Here is a 22041-nt window from a genome sequence, read left to right on the forward strand (position 1 = left end):
CACTGAATCTCCAACTCTGTGAAGGAGATTTCACTATCCCAATTTCACGTATGAAGAAACTGGGGCTCAGAGAGTCAGGCAACTCACCCCAGTTTACCCAGATAATAAGTAGCAGAGTTGGAATCTGAAACTAGAGTCCTCCAATACCCTGATTCTTCTCCCTGCTGCCTTTCAATAGAAGGAAGAGTTGGCTCATAATTAGGGCTTGGAATAATAATCTGAGGTTAAGAGGTAATGAGCCTTTTGTCACTGAAGGTATCCAAGCAGAGGCTGAAGGGTTCCTGGAATGAGGGTAGGAAGTTTGGACAAGCTAACCCTCAACTCTGAGCTCCTCAGAGGACAGGATTCTTAGTGTTCACAAGGCACTGTATCAGATGTGGCTGGGCTACTCACACTCCACGCGGTATTTCTCCATCTCCTGCACCTCAGCGATGGACTCGCGCAGGTCGGATGTGAAGCGAAGCCGGTCCTGGAGGCTGGGGGCGTTGAAGATGATGAGGACTTTGCGCTCCCCACCAGGGACTGCAGATAGCAACTTGATCCCAAATTGGTAATCTGTGGGGAAAGGGGAGATCGGGCACCTCTGTCAGGACTGAAGCAAGGTGGCCCACATGTGAAATAATTTTTCTAATGTCCAACTCTGATCCAGTCTCTTCTCTGCACGAGCATCACTGGTGGCTCCTCTTTGCTCCAAAGCCCCCAGACTCCTGGTAGTCTTGGCCCTGGTACTCCCTATACTCTGGGACATCGAGGCAAACTGAACTCTGGCTGCTCTCTAGAACCCTTTCCTTCATGCCTCTGCCTCTACTCACATTGCTTCTGCCGCCCAGAAGGCCACCCATCAAAGCTCCTCTGGCTCAGTCCTTCAACGTGCGGTGTGATTACCATCTCTTTGGACCACCAGAAAACATACACGCCACAGTCCTCTGTGAGACCATGAGCTCCCCAGGGCACAGACCCAAGTCACACTCCACCCTGGCCTGCCTTGTATCCCAGGACCAAGTAGGTGCTTCGGAGACCTTAGCCCAGTTGTAAAGGAGTCCCAAAACTGGAGGTTGGTGTGGATGAAGGATGAGCATGGGGGCCATGGAAAAGACTCTTGGGATGCTGGGATCCAAGAAGGGACTCACATGAATTCTGGAAGAGCTGCATGTGCATTTCCACGAGGGGAAAGGACTGACGGAAGCTGTACGTCACCAAGATCTTCTTCTTCTGGAAAATTTTGGTGACCTTTGGCAGGGGTAGGAAAAAGACAAGAGGCAGGGTTTGGGGTGGGGAATTTCCATATGGCAATTTCTTGTCGCTGCCCTCCCCACCCACTGCCACTAACAGACATATACACACAAACACAAATACCCACAAGTGGGGAGAACTGAAGCTTTCGGAGCAGAACAAGAGAGACAGGAGAAAATGTAAGTTCCTGATATAATGACGAGGCACAACAGGCACTGATGGGTTTTTTTGTTTTGTTTTGTTTTGTTTTGTTTTGTTTACAGGAAGTAACTGAATGCTGCTCCCTCCAGGAAGCCTGTTCTAACACCTCACACGGATTCCCCCACCCCCCATTTTCCGAGCTTCCAGAGTGCAGGATCAATGCCTTTCACCAATAGGCTTTAGGAGGGCACTCTGAGTGTGTGGTTACCCTGCCAGACTGGGAGCGCCGTGAGGAGTCTGGTTTTCCATCTTGCCCACTTCTACCAGACCCAGCACACTTTAGCACACTTTAGCAATCTTCAAGAAACCTATGTAGACCTTGGACAACCCAAGATCTTTTTCAAGTATGTGGGTGCTCTGGACTCAGCTAACATCGGTTGTAAACACCTCAGACAGTCTGCAAGCGGCATTTGAAAGCACATTATTTGAGTTCAGGATGGTTACAAGACATAGTTGTGTGAAGCATTTTTTTAGCCCTTCGGACTATGAGCTCCCCAAGAACGAGGACTGAGTTTCCCTCATCTCTGTGGACCTAGTACCTATAGCATTTGGGCTGGACACTCACAGGTGTAGGTGCATGATGGGCAGTGAAATGTTTACTCAGCACCTGTGTGGGCCAGACCCTTCTCTGGGTTAGGCTAGTCCACATCTGATTTCTTATCCCCATGACAACCCTGAGATGGGGATTAGCTCCACTTCACAGAGGAGGAAATGAAGGCTCAGAGAGGGCATTGGAGGGGTTTTATCTCAAGCAGCAGTTCTCAAACAGGGGTGACTCTGTGTGCCCCCCCTAGCAGAGGGGGGCATTTAGCAATGTCTGGAGACATTTTGAGTTGAAGGAGTGATACTGGTATCTAGTAGGTAGAGACCAAGGATGCTGCTAAACATGCCAAAATGCACAAGACAGCTCCCACGACAAAGTCTTATCTGCCCCAAATGTCAATAACACCGAGGTTGAGAGACCTGCTCTAAAGGAGAGAAGACCAAGGGAGGACAGGTCACTGTCCTCAAATCCCTGAGAAGCTATCTCAGAGCAGAAGGAGAACACTTATCCTCTGTGATCCCAAGTGTTGAGTGGAGACTGTTGGAGGAAACTCATTGAGAGACAGATTCTAGTAATCAGAGCTGCCCGACCAGGAAACTGGCTGCCTTGGAGGAAGGCAGCCATCTGTGCCTGCACTCCTGCAAGCAAAGGGTCATGCAGGAAGCTGGCTCTTTCCCTGGATAAGAGGCTGGACAGGAGACCCCGAACTTCCCTTCCCACCTGCTGAGTCCTAATAAGAGTCCCACTTGAAAAGACATATGTCTACATGGGTGATGAGCTCGGTTTTAAGAATCACTTCAAGCATCCCAACCACCAGAAGGCTGCAGACCGACCCCAGGGTCACAGGTTCACCTTCCTCCAGCCAACGCTCTGAGCTATTGAGGTGGGCAGGGCCATTTCTACCACTTCCTAGATTGTAAATCTGGCATCTGACCCCACTGTCTGTACATTTTCTGCACCCGTGTGGCTGCCACTACCTTCAGATGGATACTCCAAATGGTGAAGGAGGGCATAGGTGCCCAGATGACATGGCAGAGCTCCTCATCTGCCACGCCTCCACCTACCAATGTTAACTTGGTTCACACCAGACCCAGGGTCCCAGTGCACCACCACCCCTCAGTCTCCCTGCCACAGTGCTCATACCACAAGGAGATCATTGAAGAGGAAGACCTCCCGCTGATGTAACCCTAGCCTCTGAGGGCGGTTTGGATCTGGCACCTCATAGAGCTGGCAGCAGCAAACCAGTCGACGGTGAGGAAGAGACAGGACCTAGATAGGCATGAAGAAATAGGTGTCAGCCAGGCCAGCCCACCAGCTTCAGGCATTTTAATACTAACAGCAAGAGGAAGTTTACCTCTGGTACATATCACTGTCACTCTGACACAAGAAGACTAAGCAACTAAGGTCGAGGCTTATCTTTGTCCCTGCGGCTCCCTCTGTCTGGAATGCCTTCTCTGTATGGCCACATGCCACCCCTCCTCCAAATTCCAGTTCCAGCGATCTCTCTTCTAAGAAGTCATTCCTGATCCCCCTGGGCTGAAAATGACCTCTCCCTCCCATGTCCTCCTCTGAATAAACCTAACTATAAGGCAGAATATTGTGTCTTTGTCTGACCACCCCACTCCCCCATCTGTGAGTGCTCCCAAGGGCAGAGACCGCATCTAATTCGTATCTGTGTCCCTGGTACCCATGGAAATGCAGAGTTCAGTGGAAAGGCATCCACAAACGTCTGTTGACTAAAAGACTAGAATGTGTTCTTGGCTCCGGTCATCAGCTAACTATTATCTTGGCTGCTTACTTGGGATGGAAAGACCAAACCAGAGGTGGGAAGGATGCTAATATTTATTCAGCACCCACAATGTGCTTTGCCATGAGCCAGATGCATTCCCATAGAGCGTCTCACTCAACCTGTACCACAACCCCTGAGCAATGCATCACACCCACTCCATTCGGCAGTTGAGGGGAGCCCAGGGCTCAGAGAGGGGGCATGGACTCACCACCCAAACCCTGCCCCTCTGCAGCCTCCTGAGACACTTACTGGTTTCTTGCCCACAATCATGCGCTCCACGGCCTGCACCTGGGACACATGGTCATCGTTGGTCCGCAGTTCACGCCCTTGGATGCGCTGGTAAATGCCCACCAGGAGGTCTCGGGGGATGTCTTCACCATTGTCAACCCCTGGATGGAGGGAATAAACAAGGATATATAGCATAAATGTGGGGAGTGGGTGGTAGGGATTCTCCACAACACCTCACACCCAGGTGTGGGCTCTAACAATGGCCAGGAATGGAGGGAGTGGGCACCCTTGGGCCCTTGGTCAGGATCACACTAGGAAAGGTGCCTTCAACAAGACAGCCAGTTGCTTTCTTCCCCAGTGTGGGGATTTTGTCTAAACAACTCAGAGCACACTGTGATTTAAAAAATCAGGTACTTTTCTTTTGTTTTTGCCTTTTCTAATTAGCAAAAATAATGTTAAGTGATAATATCCAGTGTTAGTAAGAGTTCAGGGAAGCAGCCATATCTACAAACATAACTGTAGTTTGGCAAGCCTAAATATTCAGTGATTCCTCTTCTAGGAATCTGCCCTAAAGAATTACTCAGAAATATGTGCAAAGATCTATGTATGAGTGCTGCTTATGAGAAAAATTGGAAACAACCTAAGTTCTAACAATAGAGGATTAGTTGAGCAAAGCTGCGTACATCCATGTAATAAAGTAATTTACAGCTATGGACACCTAGACGTTTACCAAATAATCGTGAGAAAATTCCTGTAGCAAATTAAGCAAAAAGAGCAGGATGATAAATTGCATGTACAGCATGATTTTTAACTGTATAAAAAGTTACATATACCTAGGAAAAAAGACTAGAATACACCAACATATCAACCATGGTTGCCTCTAGGGGGCAGAATTTGGGCTGGTTAAAAATTTTTTAATAATATTCTATCTTTCCAAAATTTCTGGAATGAGCAGGTATTGGCTTCATTTGTTTGCTTATTTATTTAATAATTGGAAGGGGAAAAGATATACACATATACATACATGGATATAAAATACACATATGTATACGTGTGCATACCTTTTTGTATCTGTATACACAGAGAGAGACAGAGAGGGAGGGGGTGAGAGGGGGAGGGAAGAAGGAAGAATGTATGAAATGAATGAATGAACGAATGAATGACTAATGGCAGGATTCTGAGAGACAGCTCCAGATGGCCTCTGATCTGTCGAACTCCCTCCTCCCAAGTCTATCATCCTTCTCCATTCCTGTCTACTGAGTGAAACCCACTCACTCTTCTCCAAACCTTCTGCTAGAGAAAATGTTTTCTCCTTTGGAAATGTTGCACCTCCTCCTTAGACACCAGGTGCTAAAGGAACAGCCTTCATCACACTGCCTTTTCGCCTCAGCTGCCAGAGAGCTTAAAGCCCAGCCGTGCACACCCCGACAGTCAGCAAATTTGTCTTGTCTGTTTGTTTTTCCTCAATTATAGTTCCCTCTTTCATTTCTATTTAAATAATCCTAACATCTGTGCCATTTTTAGCAGGCTGCTCTTTGGTGAGAGGCAGGGCTTGACATCAGTACAATAAGCTGAGAAAAAAGGTCAAGGTGAAATCTTTCATCTAGCACTCAAGACCCTCCTAGACTGGTTTCAACTGACCTTACCCACTGGATGGTCCACCGCCTCTCCACTGCTCTCCAAACAACTTTATGTTTTCTTATCTCTGTGCCTCTGTTATTCCTACTGCTAGGTAAGCCTCCTCTATTACCATTCCGTCACATTCTCTGTGTCTTCAAGACCCACCTTAAAATGAAAATACTGTTTTCTTCAGGCAGCACATTGGAAGTGGGTTCTCCCTCCCCTGAGCTCTGACCGTACCTTTGGCCCTGCTGGTATCGCAGTTCGCTTCCTGTCTTGTGCTGGGTGTCTGATACAAGTCAGTCTCTCCCATAAACCAGGGGCCCTCTTGGGTCAGGGATTGTGGCAGACACCACCCCCCACCACGGTCCTTAGTGCCCATCACAGGGCCTGGCACATGGGAGGCACTCAGTGTCCACTGCCTGGCTGGCTGGTTGGGGGAGTGAATAAAGGGATGAATGAGTGGAGGAAAAGGTACCTAAAATAATTAAATGAGCCTTTATGGGCACAAATGAAAAAGGAAGGGAAAGAGGGAGTGATGAGTGAATGGACGCATGAGTGACTGAATTAGTATAAGTCCTGTAAGAGCCAGGGCTTTTATCTTCTGTTCAGGACCTGCTCAGTCAATATTCAGTGCGGGAATGAGCTAATGGACAAATGACTGACTATTTGAGTGAATTAACAAGTGAATGCCCCGGGAATACCCATCCTTGGAAGAAAGTGAGGTTAACTTCCAGGGAGCAGATACGATCTCCCTCACCTTTCCCCACTCCCAGCACCCAGGCCATTTTCCCTTCCCAGGTGAAAGACAGGAAAAGCCATTGGAGGGAGGTCTGGGGTCACCTCTCAGGTTCTTGATGAAGTCATCTAGTTTCATCTTGCGTTCAGCCTTGACGCTGGGACTGTACATGTCGGTATTGAGGAGGATGATGGCAAAAGCAAGAATGAAGATGGTGTCTGGGTTCCGGAACTGGCGCACGAGGGCTGGGTTACACACACAGTACCGCTGGCTGTGGGGCAGGAGGGGTCAGGACCAGGGTCAGGCACCAGGAATCTCCACCTACCCACCATCCTCCCATCTGGCTCCACCAACTCTCTCTTCCAAGACATACTCCCGAACCCTTTGGGTCTGTCCTCTTTCTTCACAGTTGTCTCAAGACTAGCATATAAAAATCATAACCACTACCCTGTATGGAGCTTTGCCAGGATATTTATGTACACTGTCTCACGTAAGCCTATCACAGTCCTGCAAAGTAGCTGTTAACAGCCCCATTTTACAGATGAAGTGACTGAGGCCCAAAGTGGTAAGGTAACTTGCCCAAGGTAATAGAGCTGGTAAATGGTGAAACCAGGATGAAAAATCCAGATCTTTCTGACTGCAAAGCAAATCCTCCTCCCATGACGGGAAACAAGTTCTCCGTAACTCTTCTGTTTCTCCTCTAAATACCTGCAAAGTGGTGGAGCCGGGATTTATACCCAGGTCTTCCTGATCCCTGAAGCATTCACAGAGGAGAAGAATAGTTAAGGGCATGGGTCATGGAGTCAGATACCCTTGAGTTCAGATCCTGGTTCCACTCCTCAGTCACTGTATGACTCTGGGCAAGTTATTTAACCTCTCTAAAGTTGCCATTTCTCATCTGCAAAATGGGAATAATAACAGAAGCTCCTACCTCACCAGGTTGTTGTGAGTATTCAGTGAAATGATACATCAAGTGTTCAACTCAGTACCCGATACCTGGCGAGTACTCAATGAACATTAGCTGTTGTTGCTAATGCTGTTGTCACTTTTTGGGTGCCCAGGTCCCAGCTACTGAGCTGGATACTTTAGGCACATTACCTCGGATCCTCACAACTGCCTTGCAAGAAAGGATTGATCATTTCCATTTGCTGGTGAGGACAGTATGAGGCTCAGAGAGGTGCCTCGTAGGCACATCCTACACTGCCTGCCAAAGTAGAAAAGGGAAGTTTCTGGAGTGGGAAAGGGGCCCACCTGAAGGCTTCGATGAGTCGTTCCACTTTTTGGGCCTCGCCCTGAACTCGGATATGGGATTGGAATTTCCGAAGTGCGTCATCCAAATCCATGGAGGAGAAGTCCATCTCATCTACCACACAGCTGAAGAGCAGAGAAGTGGGTGTAGCACTCAGTTCCCCTGAAGAAAACCTCTGATCCACCCTGACCTGCTCCAATGGACAAACCTCTCCACTAACAGACTTCCAAAATCTGGACCTATAGCCCAAGCAAGTCCTTGCAAGGATGGAACACTGGATATTGAATTCATCCCAGAACATCAAAGCCAGACACATGGTTCCTAAGGGTCCTTTCCATTAACCCACTCATTTCAGGGATGGGAAGACTGAGGCTCCAAGCAGGCCATAGGACAAGCATGCCTTGCCTGGGGCCACCTAGAAGACTTTAGGACTAGAGCCAAGAGAGATCAGATCTCTTTAGGGCAGAAGTGTAGGGGAGCAGGAAGGTCCAGTCATCCTGTTTTGCAAAGTTTATCTGAGCAAAAAGGACAGGCTGCCCCTTCCCTCCCTCCTGCCCTCCTTTTCCAGGAACCCCTGGCCCAGCCTGCCCCAGCCTGGGGTCCTCACTCCAACACGTCTCTGTTGAACTGCTTCTGCCGGTTCCCGAGGAATTCCCCTATCATCTGCCGACTGAGGCCTTTCCGTTCCAGGATGAAGTGAGCCACTCCCACCGGTGTGTCTGACAGGAAGCCCCGCTCAATCAGATACTGGATACCCTTCTCTGGCTTCCTGCAGAAAGAGGGGAGGTAGATGAGATGACTGTCCCCCTGGACATCTGCTCTCTGTCTCATTTCTTGAACTAATTTTGGGCCCAACCCTGGCCTCAGAGAACCAAGGAAGTCGAATATATAATTTGGTCCACTCCCTTCATGGTATAGAGGAGAAAACTGAGGCCCAAGGAGTCACTTTCCCATTTCACAGAGCTTCAAAATTTCAAGTTATCCTCAACCCAACTTCCTCCTTCACTGGAGTCATGCTACAATTGAAAGAAAAATGAAGATCTAATAGAGCCTGCTCTGGGCCAGGCACTTTGATATTCCCTGCAGGCACGGAGGAGTCCTGGGAGAAGGCCTGAGCTCCAGGCTAAGCCCTTCTCTCCAGGGCACAGACCCTCATAGTACAAAAGAAATGAAATGATTACTTTGTCCCCCTCCCATATCCCACCCAAACAAGTTACCACCCAGCCTCTGTGAGTGTTTCTATAGACAAGCTGCTTTCTAGTTTTCACTCGGCCAAATCTGGGTCTGAGCTAGCCTACATTCAAAACCCCAGAGCCTTAGGACCCCCACAAGGCTAGAATTTGGAAGATTCTGGGGCCACAGGAGTCTCAGATCCATCACTTACCATGCATGACTTGGGACAATTCCCTCTACTTTGCCAAGCCTCAGTTCCTTCTCTACAAAATAGGGACACTACTATCCACCTTGCTGAGTTATTGTGAGAACTCAATAGAGGTGGCCATGTCTAATAGGCTATAAAGATGTAAGGCCTTTGTTTTCTAATTAGCTTCTAGTCAAATGTCACATTCCCATTCCACTGCTAAGTACCTGGTATAAGACCAGGTACCTAGAAAGAGCTCGGTCTGAGTCACTGAGTCTTCCAGCACAGCACCCTGCCCTCTACACCTCAAATATCCACACCCTGCTAGTTAACAGATAGAAACACTGAAGCCTAGGGAAGGAACACACCTTGCCCAGGGCTACACAGTGAGTCTGACCGAAGTCTCCTGTTTCTCAGAGCAGGATTCTTTCTATGCCATATGGCCTCCCAAACAAAAAGGGAAGGTGGGTGACCCAAGGTTCAGAATCTATCCTATAGAGAGTGAACTAGGGACGAGAGGAGGAGCATCTCACCCAGGATCTAATAGAGACACAGCCAGGCAGAAGCAGTACCAGGGCTAGAACTGCCTCTCCCCGGTATGGGGACAGCTGTCTACTCCTGTCGCCCTGTTGCCAATCCTTTTCCCTGAACCACCGCCGGAGAGAAATACCACCCACCCAATGAGAGGATGGAGGAAGCAGGGGTCAAAGGGGTCAAAGCACCCCCGGCAGGGTAGGAAGGGGTGAGGAGGTGGGCAGGGGAGCCCGTACTTATTGAAGAGGTTGAGGCCGATTCTGTAGTGCCGCCTCTGCACCACGTCGTTGTTAAAGGCTGGTGAGTCCCAGCTGTGCCTGGTCTCCCGCTGGTATGTCTGCTTGCACAGGCCGGTGGCTGGAGGTTCCCTCAGGCTGTCCCGCGAAGAGGAGCCAGAGCTGCAGTTGATGGTCTCGTTGGAATTGCTGGAGCTCTCAAGGCTCTCGTTGTCTCCACCATCAGAGTTCTCGCCTGCCGCCTCGCACTTCCCCAACCTCCGACCCCCAGCCACACCACTGGGCCCAGTGCCACTGTTGGGGGCTGGTGGCAGGGGCCCTGGCGGGGCTGGGGCTGGGCCCTCTGGGGCTGGGTAGTGGCGGTGTGGGATCGGGGCCCTGCCTGGTGGCCCCTTGTGCTTCAGGGTCCCATGGGGGCTGCAGCCATCGGCCTCATACACCAGCTGACGGTGGACAGAGCCGCGATCTGAGCGGTCACTCAGGTCCACGGAGCTGTCACTAGGAGGCTCAATGGTAAGCAGGGGAAGGTGGGCAGCCCGCAGCCGGAAATCCCGGCATTCCAAGCACCCAGGACCCCGGCGAGTGCCTTCCTCACGGCTACCATCTTCCCGGGTCCCTGGTGGCACGGGTGGAGGAACTGGTGGGAGAGGGGCCGGCGCCCAGAACTCGGGCCGGCCCTGGGGTGGGGGCTCTGTGCTGGGTAGTCGCTCAGGGGATGGTGGGGGAACTGGGTCATCCAAGTAGAGGGGAAGGTCACTGAAGGATGTGGCTGAGCTGTCCTCTTGCTGTTCCTTTGACTCTCGCTTCTCCAGTTGGGCTGACCCTGGCTCCTCAGACATGGGCCCTGATGGGTGGCAGTTCAGGGCCTCGTCAATGGATTCAGCCAGAGACTTTACCTGTGTGGGAGAAAAGGGGAGGAGGGAAAGGGAGAAAAAGGAAGGAAAGATGAAGGATGGTGGGATGGTGGAAGGGTGGGAACGAGGGAGGTAAAGAAAAAGGGGGACTCTTCTTGGTGGGGCAGCCAAGAAGAGGGCTTCCCCTCCCCCACATCCACAGATTCTCTGCAGTTTTTAAAATAACTCCCAGGGAGCCATTGTGAGCTCACAGGAGCTGGAACTAATGCCCACAAGTTCCCTTCTCAGATATCTCACTACCTCCCTTCAGGTCCGTATAGACCCAAGCCAAATGCCACCTCCCCCCAGTTCAAGCCACATTCCTACCTCTGCCATTCCCTAGGGTATACCAAAATTCCAGCTTCCTCTGGGCACCCAGAGCCCTCTGTCTGGTTATCTTCTAGAAAATCCATACTATTTAGCCTTGAGAATCTGGACCACAGCTAGTAACTCTGCCTCCCTGTGGTATCCAGCCTCCAAACTGGCTCCTAATGATTCCTGCCTCCTGGTAATCACACCCTGTGTACCACACTGTCCCAGGGTTGGTCTAGGGGATCAATAGCATCTGGGAGAAGTGATGGGATAACACTTCCGAGCTGAGGTTATGAAAGGCTGTAGTTTCCATCTTGAGCACTCTCGCTCGCTTGTGCTCCCTCCCTCAGACCCCTTGCTCTGAGGAAAGGCACACCATGAGCAGTCCTGTAGAGATGCTCATGTGGTAGAAACCTGAATCCTCCTGCCAACAGCCGAGTGAGCTTGGAAGCAGACCTGTCAGACCCAGTCAAGTGTTCTGAGACTACAGTCCCACCCTACAGCTTGATTGTAGCCTCATCAGAGACCCTGAGCCAGAACCACCAGGCAAGCCATGCCGGGATTCCTGGCCCTCAGAAACTGTATGATGATAAATATTTGTTGTTCAAGCTCAGTCTTTACATTCATTTTTAAGCTACTAAGTTTTGGGGTCATTTTTTATGCAAAAATAGATAATTAATACACTTCCCCATCAGACTTGGGTCAGCACTGAGAACTGGGTCCAGGCCTGGTTCCTCGATCTCTCCACCAGACTGTGAGCCCCATCCCCGTTGAGGGTCCCAGGCCAGGTTTCTCTCTTTTTAGCTCAGGTCAACACATTGCTTGACACAGAAGAGATGTTCAATTAAATGCCTGTTATATGAATGAATAGATGAATGATTTATTTCCCTTTAACACTTCTTTCCTTCCCTCTACCTGCACCTGACCCCCCACCTCCAACACACACACACACACACACACACACACACACACACACACACACACACACACACACACACACTCTTTCACTAACTCAGGGAAGTATGCCCAGGCTGATGGCAGGGCCAGATCACAGAGGTTAGAGCACAATGATTTCTTCTCTTAAAAAGTTTCATTCATTCATTCATTCATTCATTTATTCAACAATTTCTGCCAAATATCTCTTCGCTTTTAGGAAGGAAACTAACATGTACTTAGCAGCTACCATGCTTTCAGATATATTACTTAGCTGAACAGAACCTTCCAAACAGCTCTAAAAAGAAGGTTCTATCTCCATTTTATTGATGTTTCAGTGAGGTTAAGCAGTTTGCCCAAGGTCACACAGCTGGGAAATAGCAGAACTGGGATTTGCACCAACTATGCTGACACACCCCAAGCCTAGAATGATCTCCCACCACTATTACCCCCTGTTACATTTCCACACTGCCCTCCTTTTGCTGATGCAATGCCTATGCAAGCAGCACCCTCCCGACTATCTCTAACTTGCTAACTCTTAACTGTCTGCTAAGGCCCAGCCCCACTGTTGTTTTCTCAAAGAAGCCTGCTCTCGTCCTCCCAGAAGAAAGTTTCCTCTCCCTCCTCTGCATTCCCATGGTACTATACGTGATTCCTTTCTCACGGTTCTGTGCACACTCTATTTCAGGAGACAGTCATGTGTGCATGTGTCTGCTATTTCCTACTGACCGGCCTGGGAGGTCCTTGAGAACAAGGACCCTGGTCAATTCATCTGTCTCCCCCCACAGCACCCAGCACAGAGCTGGACCATGGTAGTGTGGTATAAGGGAAAGGTCATGGACTTTAGAACCAGACAGAGCTGAGTTCCGATCCAGTTTGGAAAAGTTACTTCATGTCTCAGGGCTGCCAAGCCTTAATTTCCTCCTCTGTAAAACCCGGATAACAACCCCCATCTTGCAGGTCATTATGAGGCATATACAGCACCTGGCACAGAATAGGCGCTCATCACCTGTTAGTTCAGCGTTGATCTGACAGTGGACCATGTTCCAAAAAGTGAGAACCTTAATTTTCTGATGTGTTCTATACACCCAGATTTTGAACTTGCTTGCTTAAACTATATGATTTTTTTTCTCTTGCCAATTCTTTCTCACCATTCCCACAGTCCCTACTCAGATAGTAGCTATTCGTTGTTAGCAAATGCTTGTTGGGCAACTTCTTTCAGTTTGCAGGATAGGTAAAAAGTCGTAGGGGTAGCCAGAGCACGGGGATGGGGAGGAAAGACTCCTTTCAGGGCTGCTGACCTGTTTGGAGAAGGAGTCCTCGAGCTCTGTGATGTCATTAGAAAACTCTCCAGATGTGGTGACGGAGCTTCCCCCGCCATCGATGCCCCCTCCACAGGAGCCTCCATACGGGAGCCCCCGTTCAAGCCGGTGGCTCCGGGCACCAGCCATGGCACCCTCGTCCAGCGAGGCAGGCTTGCCCTCGAAGTACGCGGGGTTCTGTGCCTTTTCGTATTCCTCAAATGAGAACTGCATCCGCATGTTGGAAAGGATGATACGGCGGGACATGCGACTCTCTGAAGCGGAGCTGCGGAGCCGCTCAAAGTTCTTGTTCATGCGGTACTGGCGGAAGGCTGTCTGGATGGTCCTGGCAGCCCTGCGGCTCAAGAAGGAGCCCCCATATTTCCTCTCCAGCATTTCCACCTGGTAGGGGAGGGTGGAGGGGAACAAGGTCAGAAATTCACTCCAGCCTCCTCATCTCCCTTGGCCTCAACCACACCACCGCCCAAGTCACAGCTAACTGCTTACAGCTGCCTGGATGCACCAGGCTGGGCTCTCAGTGTCGTGTTCTCTCCTTAATTTCAGACAGCACATGCCACGTGGGACTGGACTGTGGTTTTCTTTTTTTATTGACAAGATGTAGATGCTCAGTATTTTTTTTTAAAGAGAAAACAGAAGGCAAAAAAAGGAAAGAAAAAAATAGAGAGCAAGAAGGACAAAGAGAAGAGAGAGGAAGAGAGGGAGAGAGGGAAAGAAGGAAGGAAGGAAAGAAGGAAAGAAGGAAGGAAGGGAGGAAGGGAGGAAGGAAGGAAGGAAGGAAGGAAGGAAGGAAGGAAGGAAGGAAGGAAGGAAGGAAAATTGGTTCTCTTAAAGTCCCAATAACTGAGCATAAACACAATTAACATGTTGGTATATGTCCTTCTAGTTTTTCTCTTCTATACATAGTATTTTGTGTCCCCCCCCCCCTTTTAGCTAAACAATAGCTTGTGTGATATATGTCATATATTGTAACACACTGTTTCGAAACTGTCAATTTCTGTGTGTGCTTCTCCTACGAAACTGAAATTTTTGAGGACGGGGTCCAGGTCTTATTCATCTTTCCATCTCCAATACCTGGCATGGCACTCACCCAACGTTTGCTAAGTGAACACGAGACTCAGTGGCTGCATGGTGAATGGGTGATGTGGCCCCAGCGGGGTGAAGGGTCCTGGAGCCAGTCTTCTCCCGTTGCGGTCTCACTATCCCTCCCTGGACACCACCTTCGAGTGCCATGTCCCAGTCCCTCCCTTGGTCCTCCCACACCCCCACCCCCACCCCGACTCCTGGCCAGAGCCAGCTCCTCTGCACCTTCTTGTCCTGCAGGTCCGTGGAGAGTTCATAGCTGTCCGATAGGGCCTTGGAGCGTTTTATCTCCTCCTCCTCCTGCTTCCTCAGGGCCACACTGGCTGGCTGGAGGCGAGCCCGCTGAGCCCAGGGAAGGCCCACCCCAGCAGGGGGGCCCCCCATGTGGCTGCTGGTGGAGGGCAGCTGGCTCAGCCGGTAGGGGGGTTGGCTTCCAGGACTATCAACCGCTGTGCTCAGGTCACTGCCTGGGGCATCACCCTCCACACTGTGGGGATGAGATAAGATGAGCCAGGATGTGGGAAGAGGAGACAGGCCTGCTGGGCCAGACTGAGTGAGGGTGGGTGGACCAGATCCCTTCCCACTCCCTCATCCTCCCCAGCTTCCTCACAGATACAGGGACCCCAATACTTAAAGTCTGGAGGGAAGTCCTACCCCGCAAGCTGTCACCTCACTGTCCTCACAGCCCCTTCCCTTCAGGCCCCATCTTCTCCCCTTCAGCCCTGTCCCCTCACAGCTCCTCCCTCAAACGTCCTCTCCCCACTCACACACCCCATCCCCTCACAGCTCCATCCTCTTAGATGCCTTTCCCTCAAGCTGGGTCTTCTCACAGGCTTGTCCCCAGTCCTACTCACAGCCCGGTCCCCTCATGGTCATGCCCCCTCCCAGCCTTATCCTCAGACCAGTCTCCTCCCAGTCCTGTCCCCTCAAGACCCTTTTTCTAATCGTCCCAGCCCCTACCAGCTGCGTTCTCCACACCCCCCCCCCTTGATGGACCAGTTCCCTGACATCTCCACCCCTCCCCCCAGGCCTTTCCCTCACAGCTCTGTCCCCCACATGTGCCTTCCTCCCAGCCCAATCCCCAGCACCATCCCAGATCAGCCCTGTCCCTGGGCCTGAAGCCCACTCCTGCATCCTGCAGTCCAGGCTCTCCTCTGCCTGTTCAGCCCAGCCCCCCTCCAGCCCCACCCCTGCCCTCAGCAGCCTGGACTCTGCCCGGCCAGTTCCCAGGGTTCCCTTGGCTGCCAAGGCACGGGCTCAGTGACAGTGGGAGGCACCTCCCATCCAGCATCCTCACAGGTAAAGAGCTGCCCTGCGGGGCAACTTCCTTTTTCTCCTCATGGCCTCCTCTGCTCAGCTGGGGGAGGGGGGGCAAGGGTCTTGAGGCCGAAGAGTAGCAGGAGCTGGGCACTGGGTCTTGCCCGCCCTGGTTACCCCGAGCTGTTGTTCTGCCAGACCTGCTCTCATGGTGCCATGGCAACCAGGCTGCCAGGGAACTCAGGTGGCGACAGAGCCCAGGCGCCCTGAGCCAGCAGGCGGGCATGGTCAGGAGCCACGGAGACGGGTACCAGGAACTGTGGAGGGGGGTTGGGGGAGGACAGGCGAGGGAGGCATGGAGGGGGCTGTGGGGGGAATGGGTATGGCTGGGGCCTAGAGAATGATCTGGTGTAGGGGTAAAGGGGCTCTTGGCTGGTGAAAGGGTTAAAGGGCCCCTCCCCAGCCCCTACTTGGCAGAGGCCAGGGCACAGAACGAGGGGCAAGCTGGAGTGGGTGTAGAGGGGCTCCCAACCAATGCAGGAGCTGGAGCTGCAACAGGCCTGCCAGCCTGGTGGAAGAGCACTTTGGGCTGGGGTCTGGCTGCAATGGAGAGGCTGCACCCATGATGCTGGGTCCCAGGGGGCTGCAGCACTGGCGCTGGCTCCACCCTGGTGGGAGCTACCCCCATGGCTCCCCCTCCACCCTCCCAAGTATTAATCTGCAACACTGTCCGGAACAGGGCGGAAACAGACTGAAGGGCTGCCTCGCAGCCCAAATTCTCTCTACTGGGCCTCTGAGGCCTGTGACGTCCCCCTTTGGGGGTCAGACCCAACCCAGCACCCCCCAGGCATCTAAGATGCTCTTTTTCTCCCCCTTAGGACTGCAGGATTGCACCCACCAACCTCTCAAACCTCTCCCCACCCAGCACGCGGCTCCCAGTTTTGATAAACTGTCTCCTTTGTTCATGAACCATGCATGGCTCCCACCGCCCACAAAAGACAGCGCAAGTTCCTTATTGTGGCATTAGAAGTTCCTCCAAGAGACAGCAGCTAACGCTTACAGAGTACTGTTCTAGCATGTCCAGGCCCTGTTCTTACCACTTCACATTTAATAACTTGTTTACTCTTCTCAACAACCCTAAGAGGTAGGTATTGTTACTTAGTTTCATTTTATACATGAGAGAAACTGAGACCCAGAGAGGTGAGTAACGTACCTATAGTCACACAGCTATTCGTGATGGAGCCAGGATTCAAATCCAAGCAGTCTGACCCCAGAGCTCACATTCTGAAACATTAAGCCATACTGCAGGCTTGGCTACCAGCCCCTCCACCCCATCCACCCTTCTCCCCACCCCCAGCCTGGTCCAAATCTTGTTTCTCCCCAATACTCCTGTAACGCTCCACCTTCAAACCTATCCTCACTGGACTTCCCACCCAGAATTCCATCCCTATCAGCTTCTGCCATCTGCAATCTGAGAACCACCTCCGCCCCCCTGCCCCGTCGCAATCCCTAGTTCCATTCAGATTCAGGTCATATGCCACCACTAAGAAGCCCTCCTGAAGCCTGCCTCCAGCCAACACTGATTGCTGATTCCATTCGGGGCTCCCACACACAGCACATGTCTGTCCTTCTTTTTATGGAGAAGGTTAGCTTTGGCAAAGCATGACAGCTATTTGTGTTCAAGAGTCCCAGCATCCCAGAACAGGAAGAGAATTTGATAATCTCCTCGTGAGCACAGAGCACAGGGCCTGGAACAGAGTAGATGCTCAGTAAAAGCCTGGAGGGAGCAAGTCAGCGAATGAGCTTTGGCAGCTGTGCTCAGGAAGCCTCTCACCTGAACTTTGACCCTCAGCCTCCAGTCTCCTCTTCCCAGTCCGTTCTCCATCTGATGGCCAGAGAGAGAGCTTTCCAGAGTGCAAATCTGCCCATTTTGCTCTCCCACTAAAACCCTCCCACAGCTCCTCCTAACTCATTCAACAAACAGCAAATGAGCATTGTCTACGTGCCTGGCACGGTGCTAGGTGCTGGAAATAGAGTCATGAACATGACGTGTAAAAGGTGACATTCTAGTGGGAGAAGGAGACTATAACTATATACTACCATTTCAGGTAGAGACAAGTGCTAGGAAGGAAAATACAGCAGGGTGATAAAAGGTGCTGTTTTAGAGGCGGTGTTCAGGGAGGGGCTTTTGGAATAAATGGCACAGAACCAGAGCCCCAGTGGAAATGAGTGAGTGAGCTGTGTCATTATCTGAGGCAAGAGCAGTCCAGACAGGGGGGAGAGCCTGTGCAAAGGCCCTGGGGTACAACCGTGCCTGGCATATTTGAGGACCAGCCAGGAGGCCAGTGTAGCTGGAACAGAGATTACGAAGGAAGAGTGATAGGTAAGATCAGAGAGGTCATGGGGGCCAAATTGTGAGGGACACTGAGCCCACAATAAATACTCTGGCTTTTGCTCTGATTGAGATGAGCAGAGGAGTCATTTAACTTAGGTTTTACAGGCATCATTATCCAGAGGATAACCTCCAACTTCCCCACCATAGCCATGGATGGTTCTCCTGACCTGACCCCTGCCTCATATACCCTCTGCCCCTTTACCCCAACCTGGCTACCTCCTGCTCACCCTTCAACATTTAGCTCAGGTGTGCCCTTCCATGCCTGCCTGACCCCTCCACATAGGATGGCATACAGGTCCCTCCTCTGTGCTGCCATAGGGCCCTACAGTCACCTCTATCCCTACGGCAAGGGCATTAGTTAGCTCACTGAAGCCTTACAACTTCTCGAGGCAGGCGCCATTAGGCCCATTATATAGATGAGGACACTGAGGCTGAAAGGTGATGTAAACTTGCTCAAGGTCACACAGCTGTTCAGTGAGAAAGTCAGGATGCGAACCCAGGGCCCAGGCCATCTTTTCATGACATCTCATTGTCTCTCCCCACTTCTGGCCCTGGACTGCCCCTGGCTCTCTACTCTTTGCCCATTCCCTCCTCAAGAGCTCTCCCTCATTTTGGTTACAAAGGGAATAGTGGCAGGGAGGTCAGGCTGTCAACACAGCCTCCCAAAAAGGACAGAGCTTGAGGGCGTTGCTCCTGACATCATACAAATGGCTGAAGAAGAGCGACCTGGGGACACGGAATCCCTTAACTCAGAGCCCCCAGGACACTCAGGAACATGCTGACCACATGGAAAATCCCTCTTCTCTCTTACATACACTCATATTCATTCTGTCTCTCTGTCTCTCTCTTTCTCACACACACACACAGAGAACATGTTGTGCAGTAACAAACTGGGCAGACCTAAATTCAGGTCCTGACTGCCATTTACCAGGTGTGTGAGCCTAGGCGTGTCCCTTTACCTCCACGCATCTCAGTTTCTCATCTGCGCAGAGCTCAAAATACAATTCCCTCTTTGGATTCATGGACTTCAAAAAGGGCCTGGGAGACCTACCTCTCCCTGGACTCCTCCTAGCCAGGAGCAAGAGCAAAGAAAACACATATGCACACCTGTGCACCCATGTGCACGGTCTGCTGGGCTATTCTGTGAGGGAAACTGGAGAGCATCCTCTACAGCGGTGGGAATAACCACGTACCATATATAACCACAGTATGAAACTGAAAGTTCTCAGGGCTGGGGAACAGAGGAAGTGCTGGGGGGAACTCAGGAGAGAGACTCCTCCTGCTACAGAGGGGCAGGGGGCGGGGCTGGGGGCAGAAGGGCTGTGCAGAATAAAAATAAACTTGCACTTACAGTGCACCTTCCCTGTGTCAGGCATTTTCCGCACATTATTTTAACTGCTTGGTAAACGTGAAGGAAAAATTAGGATTCCAATTTTGCAGGTGAGGAGAAGGCTCGGCGGGGGAAAGGAATGCCAAAAGTCTCAGGGCTAGCAAGTGGCAGAGCAGGGATTCAAAGCCCAGAGCCTGCGCTGTTTCCCCTGCTGTCTTGAAGGTTTTCTGCGGGAAGGAAGCTATTGAACAGGTCCTTGCCTAGGAGGAGTTGGTAGAGATGAGGAATGAGGGATCTTGTGAGCCAAGGCACTATGATGGGGAGAAGCAGGGCAGGAGGGGCTGTAGGGATTCAGGTTGACCTGCCCCTGGTGGTGGCACTGACCCACCCCAGCTGCTGCTCCTAATGGGAGGTCTCTCTCCCTCCTTCCCTTTATTGGCACTGCGCGGAGCCAGGCAGCCAGCAGGGGATGGGATCAGGATGCAGTTGCCATGGAAATGAATGGGGGCTGTTGCTATGGATACTATAAGATGAGGGCAAGAGGAAGCTAGGGATGCTGAGGACTATCCCCATGACAACTTGGGCTGAAAGGAGGGGACCAGAAGTGAGAGACAAGAAAACAAGACAAGGAGGTCAGCACACCTAGATGAGGCCAAGGGCACTGGGCTCTGGAGGAAGACTGGGCAAGAAGACCGGACCCAGCGAGGGGTGGGGGCAGAGGGGCGGAGGAACTCCAGTCACCTCCCTCTCCTCCGACAGCTCTTCTGCAAGCTGTTTCTGCTGCCCAATCCCAGCACCACAGAGATTCCAAACCTGAGGCCAGCCCAGCTTGGCACAGGGGCTGGCAGGGGAGGAGGAAGCCATCGGAGGGGCTAATTGGGTACTGAGTAGGCAAGCATAGGCTTGGGAGTGCCCAGATCTGGGTTTGAATGCCAGCTTTGCTTCTTTGCAGCCCTAGAAGTAATAGTTGTCAGTTACTGAGGACCTACTTTTAGCTAGGCCCAGCAGCTTTGCAAGGTCTGGGTGGTTCTCCCTGAAGAGGATAACACAGACGAGGAAACTGAGGTGCAGAGAGATAAAGAAATTTGCCCAACATCTCAAAGCTCAGCAGTGGTGGAGCCACGAGGCAAATCACCAGTGGCTCATGCTCGTACCCACCATCCCTGCACTGGGCAGCCCCTCCAAGGTCAAGTCCTTGCATCCTCCAGCTCCCCGTGCCTTCCCACAGTGGCACACAGAAGGTCAGATGCTGGGTGAATATTTGTGGGGTGTGTGAGTGAGGAAGCAACCCAAGAGGAAGCAGGAAAGACTGAGATTAGATTGAAGAAGTGCCTGGCTTTGAGAGCAATGACTCATGGCTTTGGCTGGCCAACGGTAGATCTGCAGAACCAGGATGAACCTTACGAACCATCTAATCCCACAGATCCAAATTAAGGCTCAAAAAGTCCATGTGACTTGCTCAGGGCCACACAGGATGAGAACCCGAATTTCCTATCTTCCAGGCCAGTGGCCCACTTGTAGCTTTTTGGCTGAATATGTCCAGCCTGCCACCCCTGCACCCCATTCCCCAGCACCTTTAAGCCCCTAGATGTTGGTGGCAGTGGGTTCCTTGCACATTTCAGGCCATGGCGAGTTGATCCACATTGCCTCGCCTGTACCCAGGCTCTTCCTTAGTTTCTTTTGCCCAGGATGTCCTCCCTCTCCCCTCCCCTCATACCCTTTATTGGTCTTGATGAGCTCGTCTGCATCTTGCAGTGCCCTGAGCAGCCCAGCCCTCCTGGGACATTGGTTCTGACTAGCTCCCACCCTCTACAGAACTTGAAAGGGTCAGCTACCCACCCCCTTGTGTTTTGTGCACACTCACATCACAGACCTTCCTTCTCACCAGCTAATAATGTGATTCTCTCTTGAAGTGTCTGTTCCCAACCCTGCTCTTGTGTCCCCTGGGCAGTGGCCTGGTAATGATTCACCTCTCTGGACCCTCTCTATGCCCAGGCCAGGACCCAGCAGCCACCTTGGTCCCCTAAGACCACAGGTGGCAGTCATGTGTGTCTGTGTGGCCATCCTGTCTGACAAGCGTCATCAGAAAAGCCACAGCTTCTGGTGCTCAAAAGCCACTCACACCCAGACTTGTGATTATCTCCACTGGGCACAAGCAGAGAGACAGCCAGGCACAGGAAGTCGCTACCTCACACAATCAAACTTACACACTCGGTATCCCTCAACAGCCAGCCTTACACAATCACATTCCCTCAGATCCACAACAGTGTGTAGGCTCTCACCCTTGTGAGAACTGCTGGCCTCATGCAGACACACACATGTATGCATAGGCACACATGCTTCCCACACAACTGATAGAAACCTTCCCCTTCCCACAGCACAGGCTCTCAGCCAATTCAGTTGCCGACACAGGCATCTACACCCCACGGCTCCCACGATGGTCATCTGACCTTTACTTGTACCCCTGTGCCACCCACCTCCTTCTCTCTCCAATCAGATGAAGGGTAGAATGGTCTCTCCCTCCTTGGTCACAGATCACCTAGACTCACACCCCCAGCTTGAACACAGCGCTGTACATACCATTTCCCTGCATGTGACCCTGGAGCTCTCCGCCAAGTTGAGGTCCATGCTGTCCCTGACCCCTGTAATGCCTCCTCCCTTCTCAAATCATCTATTCAAAGCCTTCCCAGCCTTCCACTCCTGCCTCTCTTCCTCCAGGAAGCCCTCCTGGACACCACTAGGCCCAGCCCATTTTGATATCTCTCTCCTTTTGGGGCCAGGAACAT

General features: G+C 51.5%; 1 protein-coding gene across 7 annotated transcripts in view; it reads right to left on the reverse strand.

Annotated features, from left to right (window-relative positions):
- Positions 1-22041, reverse strand: part of IQSEC2 (IQ motif and Sec7 domain ArfGEF 2) — a 76101-nt gene that overhangs the window by 4857 nt on the left and 49203 nt on the right. For all 7 annotated transcript variants that reach the window (XM_072955569.1, XM_031671103.2, XM_072955568.1 and 4 more), the window contains 10 exons: positions 14499-14760; positions 13173-13574; positions 9734-10629; positions 8211-8372; positions 7606-7728; positions 6459-6625; positions 4017-4156; positions 3122-3247; positions 1131-1230; positions 394-555 (listed from right to left, as the gene is read on the reverse strand). In XM_072955569.1, coding sequence (XP_072811670.1) covers positions 394-555; positions 1131-1230; positions 3122-3247; positions 4017-4156; positions 6459-6625; positions 7606-7728; positions 8211-8372; positions 9734-10629; positions 13173-13574; positions 14499-14760 — 2540 coding nt within the window. The remainder of the gene's footprint in view (positions 1-393; positions 556-1130; positions 1231-3121; positions 3248-4016; positions 4157-6458; positions 6626-7605; positions 7729-8210; positions 8373-9733; positions 10630-13172; positions 13575-14498; positions 14761-22041) is intronic.

Source organism: Vicugna pacos, chromosome X (genome assembly GCF_048564905.1).
Source record: "Vicugna pacos chromosome X, VicPac4, whole genome shotgun sequence".
Lineage (NCBI taxonomy): Eukaryota > Metazoa > Chordata > Mammalia > Artiodactyla > Camelidae > Vicugna > Vicugna pacos.